The 10344-nt window shown below is 43.8% G+C and overlaps 1 protein-coding gene across 1 annotated transcript in view; it reads right to left on the bottom strand.

Annotated features, from left to right (window-relative positions):
* Window positions 1-3090: 3090 nt before the first annotated feature.
* Window positions 3091-10344, bottom strand: part of LOC138976744 (immunoglobulin A1 protease autotransporter-like) — a 30546-nt gene continuing 23292 nt past the window's right edge. Inside the window, exon 3 of the mRNA XM_070349627.1 lies at window positions 3091-6411. Coding sequence (XP_070205728.1) covers window positions 5540-6411 — 872 coding nt within the window. The 3' untranslated portion in view covers window positions 3091-5539. The remainder of the gene's footprint in view (window positions 6412-10344) is intronic.

The raw sequence follows: 10344 nt of genomic DNA, 5'->3' as shown, positions 1-10344 counted from the left end.
AAATGAAAACTCATGCACACACTCCCGAATCATCGAGCGGCGCACTGACGCTAGCCGTTCCGCTTCTTGCCCTCCAAACCATTTCTGCGTATCACGTGACACCGCTCCGAAGTACGCAAAAGGGAGACCTCCATACAGGGTGACTAATGTTGACTGCCACTATACAGGGTGACTCATGTTGACAGCCGGCCACTGTACAAGGTGACCCATCTTGACTGCCATTATACAGGGTGACCCTTGCTGACTGCCACTATACAGGGTGACCCATATTGACTGCCACTATACAGGGTGACCCATGTTGACTGCCACTATACAATTTGACCCATGTTGACTGCCACTATACAGGGTGACCAATGTTGACAGCCACTATACAGGGTGACTCATGTTGACAGCCACTATACAGGGTGACTCATGTTGACAGCCACTATACAGGGTGACACATGTTGACAGCCACTATACAGGGTGACTCATGTTGACAGCCACTATACAAGGTGACTCATGTTGACTGCCACTATACAGGGTGACCCATGTTGACAGCCACTATACAGGGTGACCCATGTTGACAGCCACTATACAGGGTGACACATGTTGACAGCCACTATACAGGGTGACCCATGTTGACTGCCACTACAGGGTGACCCATGTTGACTGCCACTATACAGGGTGACTCATGTTGACTGCCACTATACAGGGTGACTCATGTTGACTGCCACTATACAGGGTGACTCATGTTGACTGCCACTATACAGGGTGACTCATGTTGACTGCCACAAAACAGGGTGACTCATGTTGACAGCCACTATACAAGGTGACCCATCTTGACTGCCATTATACAGGGTGACCCTTGCTGACTGCCACTATACAGGGTGACCCATATTGACTGCCACTATACAGGGTGACCCATGTTGACTGCCACTATACAAGTTGACCCATGTTGACTGCCACTATACAGGGTGACCCATGTTGACAGCCACTATACAGGGTGACACATGTTGACAGCCACTATACAGGGTGACTCATGTTGACAGCCACTATACAGGGTGACTCATGTTGACTGCCACTATACAGGGTGACCCATGTTGACAGCCACTATACAGGGTGACTCATGTTGACTGCCACTATACAGGGTGACCCATGTTGACAGCCACTATACACAGGGTGACCCATGTTGACTGCCACTATACAGCCGGTGACCTATGTCGACAGCCACTATACAGGGTGACCCATGCTGACTGCCACTATACAGGGTGACCCATGTTGACCCGTCAGACCTGAACTGAGGCGGTGTGACATCATCCTTCTCGTACAAGTACCTCATTATAAACCAGAACATAAACCATATCTTTGCAGAACAATGCGGGAGGTACCTGGCTCGGTCAGTCATGGGACGTCCGGGTCAGAGGTCAGCCACCTGATGCAGACCTTATAGGGCAACATAGGTCTTAATACGTATGATGATGTCAGCTCAATCATATTCAAAAGTCATGTCCAACACAGGTAATTAGACCTGAGGGACAATAAGCCCCTATACTTTAGTTCAGTTCATGATGTCAGCTCAATCATATTCAAAAGTCATGTCCAACACAGGTAATTAGACCTGACGGACAATAAGCCCCTACTTTAGTTCAGTTCATGATGTCAGAAGTATCCCTGTGTTTTTCTCTCCCCATTGTGGGTTTAAAAAAACCCGCTGTGAGAATAATTAAGGTTTTCTTTAAATGTTTTTTTTAAACAGTTTTTTATTTAGTTACATAAACACAAAGCCATAATTGAATGTTCTCGAAATACCATCAAACGTTGAGACAAGAAATTCACTAAAGACGCCACATTAAACTAGGCCTATAGCTAGACTTAGCGTCTTTATAACATACCAGCGAGTGTTCTAGTGAGTTATAACGTTAAAGAATAAAACAGTGTTGAGACCACAGTATTGGCTGTATGTTTTTATATTTAGTCAAGTTTTGACTAAATATTTTAACATCGAGGGGGAATCGAAACGAGGGTCGTGGTGTATGTGCGTGCGTGTGTGTGTGTGTGTCTGTGTGTGTGTGTAGAGCGATTCAGACTAAAATACTGGACCGATCTTTATGAAATTTGATATGAGAGTTCCTGCGTATGAAATCCCCGAACGTTTTTTTCATTTTTTTTTATAAATGTCTTTGATGACGTCATATCCGGCTTTTCGTGAAAGTTGAGGCGGCACTGTCACGCCCTCATTTTTCAACCAAATTGGTTGAAATTTTGGTCAAGTAATCTTCGACGAAGCCCGGACTTCGGTATTGCATTTCAGCTTGGTGGCTTAAAAATTAATTAATGACTTTGGTCATTAAAAATCGGAAAATTGTAAAAAAAAAATAAAAATTTATAAATCGATCCAAATTTACGTTTATCTTATTCTCCATCATTTGCTGATTCCAAAAACATATAAATATGTTATATTCGGATTAAAAACAAGCTCTGAAAATTAAATATATAAAAATTATTATCAAAATTAAATTGTCCAAATCAATTTAAAAACACTTTCATCTTATTCCTTGTCGGTTCCTGATTCCAAAAACATATAGATATGATATGATTGGATTACAAACACGCTCAGAAAGTTAAAACAAAGAGAGGTACAGAAAAGCGTGTTATCCTTCTTAGCGCAACTAGTAACTACTACCCCGCTCTTCTTGTCAATTTCACTGCCTTTGCCATGAGCGGTGGACTGACGATGCTACGAGTATACGGTCTTGCTGAAAAATGGCATTGCGTTCAGTTTCATTCTGTGAGTTCGACAGCTACTTGACTAAATATTGTATTTTCGCCTTACGCGACTTGTTATGCTTGATGTGACCTGGTGACAGAGGGTACGTGTGGACTGCTGGCTTTCGATGCTTGGTGAGTGGCAATCGTGAGTGTAAGTTGAATTCACTAACACACACACACATACACACACAAACACACACACATAGACATACACAAACACACACACACACACGCACACACACACACACACAAACACACACGCACACACAAACACTCACACATACGCGCACACACACACACACAATATTACAAATATATATACAACTATGCAAAAAATACAAATGGCCAAACTATGACATGTTTTGTGGTCACTCAAACAGGAAGATAATACATCTTCAGGGAAGTCTGCCAGAGCAATTATCTAAAGACATTTGACCAGCCAGGGAGGACAATTCCCTATATATGGTACTCACTTTTTCATTGCTATTACTAAATGCTATCTGACTCAGTCAATCCCATTTCTATTCCATAACATTTAAATCGATATCAACCAGCCATTTTAGCAAACAGGCTCGCATGAGCTTTGTATGGTGAACATGCGTTGCTTTAAATCGAGCATCATAACCTGTCAATGCATCTATTTTGCTGAAATGTATGTGTTAACATGTGTCACTTCAAAGGGTCAGACTGGGTCAACCGCACACCACACCCCGTGCATACGTTTTTACATTTAGTCAAGTTCTTTCTCGTCCCAACTAATATGGGACTCCCCCTAACCCGCGGGGGGTGCTTACGCGACTTGTTTTCTTCTCTTGTATGTATGTGCCAACATGTGTCTCTTCATATCACCGTACCTTGAAATCCTATCATCACAGTTCACACTCTGTACATGCACTTTGTATCTTCTGCTGTATTTTTCAACATGTGCTTTTTTGATGTATCAGTCTGTGTGAAGCAACACTCACACTCTGTACATGCACTTCTTGTTTTTGTCTCCTGTGTCTCAGCATATGTTGCTTCAAACACCAGCATCGTGTATACTTAGCATCACACACTGTACAAGCATGTCTTTTCTCCCCTGAATGTCTCACCATGTGTTGCTTCAAAATACCAGACTGTGTGAACCTAGCATCACACACTGTACAAGCATGTGTATGTCTCACCATGTGTTGCTTCAAATCACTAAACTGTATGAACCTAGCATCACACTCTGTACATGCATGTTTTTTCGCTTCTGTATGGGTTAACATGTGTCTCTTCAAAGTAGAAGACAATGAGAACCTAGCATCACACTCTGCACAAACATGTTTTTTCTCCCCTGTATGTCTCACCATGTGTCGCTTCACTGAAATTACCAGACTCTGTGAACCTAGCATCACACTCTGTACAAGCATGTTTTTTCTCTCCTGTATGGGTTAACATGTGTCGCTTCAAATAACAAGACACTGTAAACTGAGCATCACACACTGTACAAGCATGTTTTTTCTCTACTGTATGGGTTAACATGTGTCGCTTCAAATTACAAGACACTGTGAACTTAGCATCACACACTGTACAGGCATGTTTTTTCTCTCCTGTATGTCTCAACATGTGTTGCTTCAAATTACTAAACCGTGTGAACTTAGCATCACACTCTGTACAGGCGAGTTTTTTCTCTCCTGTATGTGTCAACATGTGTCGCTTCAAATGACCAGACTCTGTGAACCTAGCATCACACTCTGTACAAGCATGTTTTTTCTCTCCTGTATGGGTTAACATGTGTCGCTTCAAATTACCAGACTCTGTGAACCTAGCATCACACTCTGTACAAGCATGTTTTTTCTCTCCTGTATGTGTCAACATGTGTCGCTTCAAAGAACCAGACTCTGTGAACCTAGCATCACACTCTGTACAAGCATGTTTTTTCTCTCCTGTATGGGTTAACATGTGTCGCCTGAAATAACAAGACACTGTAAACTTAGCATCACACACTGTACAGGCATGTTTTTTCTCTCCTGTATGTCTCAACATGTGTTGCTTCAAATTACTAAACCGTGTGAACTTAGCATCACACTCTGTACATACGTGTTTTCTCTCTCCTGTATGGGTTAACATGCTGACTGCAGTCTGTGTTTCTGGTGTCTGTGTTTCTGGTGTCTGTATTTCTTGTTTCAGCCAGGTATCGCTGTGAGTGTTGACTGCAGTCTGTGTTGCTGGTGTCTGTATCTCTTGTTTCAGCCAGGTATCACTGTAAGTGCTGACTGCAGTCTGTGTTTCTAGTGTCTGTATCTCTTGTTTCAGCCAGGTATCAATGCGAGTGCTGACTGCAGTCTGTGTTGCTGGTGTCTGTATCTCTTGTTTCAGCCAGGTATCACTGTGAGTGCTGACTGCAGTCTGTGTTTCTGGTGTCTGTATCTCTTGTTTCAGCCAGGTATCAATGCGAGTGCTGACTGCAGTCTGTGTTGCTGGTGTCTGTATCTCTTGTTTCAGCCAGGTATCGCTGTGAGTGTTGACTGCAGTCTGTGTTGCTGGTGTCTGTATCTCTTGTTTCAGCCAGGTATCACTGGGAGTGTGGACTGCAGTCTGTGTTGCTGGTGTCTGTATCTCTTGTTTCAGCCAGGTATCACTGTGAGTGCTGACTGCAGTCTGTGTTGCTGGTGTCTGTATTTCTTGTTTCAGCCAGGTATCAATGCGAGTGCTGACTGCAGTCTGTGTTTTTGGTGTCTGTGTCTCTTGTTTCAGCCAGGTATCACTGTGAGGGCTGACTGCAGTCTGTGTTTTTGGTGTCTGTTTCTCTTGTTTCAGCCAGGTATCACTGTAAGTGCTGACTGCAGTCTGTGTTTCTGGTGTCTGTTTCTCTTGTTTCTGGTGTCTGTATCTCTTGTTTCAGCCAGGTATCACTGTAAGTGCTGACTGCAGTCTGTGTTTCTGGTGTCTGTTTCTCTTGTTTCAGCCAGGTATCACTGTAAGTGCTGACTGCAGTCTGTGTTTCTGGTGTCTGTTTCTCTTGTTTCAGCCAGGTATCACTGTAAGTGCTGACTGCAGTCTGTGTTTTTGGTGTCTGTTTCTCTTGTTTCAGCCAGGTATCACTGTAAGTGCTGACTGCAGTCTGTGTTTCTAGTGTCTGTATCTCTTGTTTCAGCCAGGTATCACTGTAAGTGCTGACTGCAGTCTGTGTTTTTGGTGTCTGTTTCTCTTGTTTCAGCCAGGTATCACTGTAAGTGCTGACTGCAGTCTGTGTTTCTGGTGTCTGTATCTCTTGTTTCAGCCAGGTATCACTGTAAGTGCTGACTGCAGTCTGTGTTTTTGGTGTCTGTTTCTCTTGTTTCAGCCAGGTATCACTGTGAGTGCTGACTGCAGTCTGTGTTTCTAGTGTCTGTATCTCTTGTTTCAGCCAGGTATCACTGTAAGTGCTGACTGCAGTCTGTGTTGCTGGTGTCTGTATCTCTTGTTTCGGCCAGGTATCACTGTGAGTGCTGACTGCAGTCTGTGTTTCTGGTGTCTGTATCTCTTGTTTCAGCCAGGTATCACTGTGAGTGCTGACTGCAGTCTGTGTTACTGGTGTCTGTATCTCTTGTTTCAGCCAGATATCCCTGTGAGTGTTGACTGCAGCTTGTCCTTCCAATGTCTGCACTGTAGGCATGGTAGCTGTGTTGTCTGTGACCACAACCTCCATGAAAGGCACTGGAAAAAAAGCAAGACTCTTACATCAAGGTGCTGAACATAATCCATGATCATTTGATATAAACTTTGCAATGCGTTTGACATTACTTATCTGCAGGTAGAAGTGTGTGTGTGTGTGTGTGTGTGTGACTGTGTGTGTGTTTTGTGTGTGTGTGTGTGTGTGTGTGTGTGTGTATGTGTGTATGTATGTGTGTGTGTGTGTGTGTGTGTGTGTGTGTGTGTGTGTGTGTGTGTGTGTGTGTGTGTGTGTGTGTGTGTGTGTGTGTGTGTGTGTGTGTGTGTGTGTGTGTGTGTGTATGTATGTAAATTTCTAACAAGTGAACACAATTATTTTAGAACAGCTCAGAAAAAGCGCATTCCATTTATTTGTGTTTAACATTCACTGTGCTTACTGGGTGATGGACGACACAAAGTCTGTCTTCTTCTTCTTCTTCCTGTTTGTTCATGGGCTTGGACTCATGTTTTAGCAAAAATGGACTTTTACGTGTATGACCGTTTTGAACCCCCCATTTGGGCAGTACATGTATATGCCAATTTCGGGGAGGTATGCTGGGTATTTTCGTGTTTTTATAACCCACCGAACTCTGACATGGATTACAGGATCTTTTCCGTGTGCACTTGGTCTTGTGCTTACAATACAATACAATACAATAACTTTATTAATCTCTAAAAGAGAAATTACATTGCTGAGCGTTTGTGTCCGTAATAATAACATACATAAAACATTCAAAATAAACATTTGTTCTTTGTCCTGAGAAAATATAGCACATTGGTTATCACATAAGAAAGTATATTAAAAATAAATTAACATGCATTCACAATCAACAATGCACAAAAGAAAGTCAGCACCTTGCCGGTTATCACATGTTGTCTAAGATTAAGAGAGTAGAATGCAAAACAAAATCAACAATACTGAAACAATACAGAACACTGACCCCGTGCACACAAAAGGAGTTAAGTCACTAGCCGGTCTGCACATAAGTTCACCTGAGAGATCGGAAAAAATCTCCACTCTTAACCAATCAGGCGGTAGCGACCGGGATTCGAACTCACGCCGGCCATTGTAAGGAATGCAATTTATCTATGTTACTATTGTTTTTAAAATTATAAATATTTCCCCAGGAGTGCCCCTTTAAAAGAGCATCCACGCTGGTACCATAGTTAATTCGGGCTGCGCCCCGATCGCCCATCCCAGTTAGTGACCTGGTTCACGGTGGGTCCGTTTGCCACACACGCAGCGAGCTTTGAAATCACTGCCTGCCCATTGGCCACTAGTGGTCAGTGCCGGCGCAGTCCCGCCAAACTCGGTAGCGTGCGTTCTTTTGGTTCCACGACTTTAGAGAGGGAAGACGTGGGTGTGCAGCTGAGCTCCAGGAACCACATGGTAGGCACAAACCGGTTTCGTACTTTATTTGAAAAGGCAGGGTGTGCAATTTAGTTAGCAAGCATCCAGTGTACACGTAATTGTCTACACGCATTTTTCTACCAACAATAATGCATTTCAATAAATTACATATCTTATAATGTTCTTTCCAGACTTTTGTGTAGACAATGATCGGCGATTTTACTGGAAGAAAGACAAGTTTATATTTCTATGTAGTGGGTATTTTTACAAGGGCCGTATAACGATGTTAAGATTTGTGAGGATACAATAATGGAGTTAAGGCCGAGACTGTGAGGTAAATTGTGTTGGAATTAACGCAAAGGGACCGCGTGGTTGGCAGAGACCACGTGTTACATAAATAAGCTATTATTTCATTTGGCTGTTGGCATAACGGGACAAAGGCCCATGAAGTTAAATTTAGAACACTGGATGCTTTCATTTTTGCTACTAATGTATATTATGTGACGTGCTAAGAATTACCAGTTTGCTGACGAAAAACCTTCTTTTTGTTTGTTGTCATAATGGGATAAAGGCTGATGAAGCCAGGACCCAACACTGTGTACGTCAGTCGGCGGGATTACTGTAAATATAATTGAACGTACTAATCCTCGTCAGTTTGCCGAAGAAATCGTTGTTTTGGTTGGGGTAATAGTGGAGCCAAACTAAGTGTATTTTGCTGACTTCAGAGCACAAGGTATGTGCGAGAGATCTGTACATTACATACATGTACCAGCGCCAGTCCGGATAATGATTGAAGTTGTGGAGAAGACAGGATATTGAAGACAGAAGAGTTTAGACTAGGAATGCCGTGAAAGTGAAAGGTATTATGATTAAAGAAAAGAGATCCAGCAGTACATTCATAATGTTGGATTGGAAAGCTGAATTTCGGTTGGAGAATGTGTTAGGCCATGAAGAATAGGCGTTTGGTGGTTAGAACCCGATTTTCATGAGAACTTATAATTATACCACAGATGGTGGATACGTGGGAGTAACAGCGGCCAGTGATGACATGAGCAAAGGCCAAATCCCCTTTTCTCCGAGGTTTGTTGTATTTTTTGTGTACATGTATTCTATTAGTTAGTGACTACAATTATGTTGTTTTGAATATGGTATGTACTTGAGCGTTGCAATATTGAGTACAAAGTCCCCTCTCAATGCCCAGGCAACTGTTAATGTGGTATTTTCTTTGCCCATTCGGTGCCACATTGCCAGCTTTGTTTATATGCTATGTCCCGCCTTCCACACATGTGGTGCCGATAGTACACTGAATGGGAAGCCCAGGGTTTGAGCGCTAATTGTTTCCTCTTCTTCTTCTTCTTCTTCTTCCATATTGTGACCACGGTCATTTTGGCTGGCCATTATGTCACATTGTGGAGGGTTGCAGATTCCAAAGAGTGATAAAAAAAAATAAAAAAAATAAAAATAAAAAAAAACCAACCTAGCTAGAATCTACTGGGGGCTGGGGAGTTCCCGCACAATGCAGGAACTCGACTCCTGCGCAGTGCAGGAGTCTGGGGTCTGGGGGTGTGAGAGGAGGAGGGATGACGGGGTCTCGTTCCAGTCCCTGATTGTTCTTGGGAGGAAGCTGTTCTTTCTGTAGTTTGTTCTCGCTGGGATCCGCTTGAATTGCTGTCTCTCTGTGGGGACTCCTCTTCTAGCCCTTGGGGCGAGTAGGTGTAGCTCCTCGCACCTCACATGTGCGGATCCCGATGTGATCTTCTTCAGCATGGAGAGCCTGGCCTCTTTCCTGCGTTCTTCTAGCGAGGGCCACTCTAGTTCGTTGAGCATGTCGTCCACGCTGGCCGTCTGTTTGTGTCTGTTGAGAACAAAACGAGCTGCCCTACGCTGCACTTTTTCAATCTGACTGACCTCTTTGATCTTGTGCGGGTCCCAGACTGTGCAAGCGTACTCGACTATTGGTCGGACAAGTGATTTGTAGGCTAGTTCTTTTGTCTTTGGAGATCCGATTTTCAGGTTTCTCCTCAGCATGCCTAGTGCACTGTTGGCTTTGGCACACACGTTGTTGATGTGTTTGTCCCAACCTGCATCTTTCTGAATGGTGACGCCCAGGTACTTGATGGCGTCCACTGACTCCAGCTGGTGGTCATGGAGCACGTAGTCGTGGGGCTTGGTTGTTCTGCTTCGAGTCATTGGGAGGGTGTTGCATTTGTCAGGATGGAATGACATTTCCCACTCTTCTTCCCATGCTTCTAAGCTTCGCAGATCGTCCTGGAGACTCTCGTGGTCTTGTTGAGAAGTCACTGGCCTGTTCAGCATGGTGTCGTCTGCAAACAGGCGCGAGCTTGAAGTGACTCTGTCCGGTAGGTTATTGATGTAGGCTAGGAAGAGGCATGGGCCCAGCACAGATCCTTGGGGTACTCCTGACTTGACGTCAGTATAGTCAGACTCTGCCCCTTCCACGACGACTGACTGGCGGCGCCCACCGAGGAAGCTCCCGATCCAGTCGTTGACCTTTCCTCGGACACCATAGTGGTGGAGTTTATGGCACAGTAAACTGTGGTTGACTTTGTCAAATGCCTTGGCAAAGT

Source organism: Littorina saxatilis, linkage group LG9 (assembly GCF_037325665.1).
Source record: "Littorina saxatilis isolate snail1 linkage group LG9, US_GU_Lsax_2.0, whole genome shotgun sequence".
NCBI lineage: Eukaryota > Metazoa > Mollusca > Gastropoda > Littorinimorpha > Littorinidae > Littorina > Littorina saxatilis.
The sequence above is the reverse complement of the archived record's forward strand: the minus strand, read 5'-3'. Positions and strand labels throughout refer to the sequence as shown.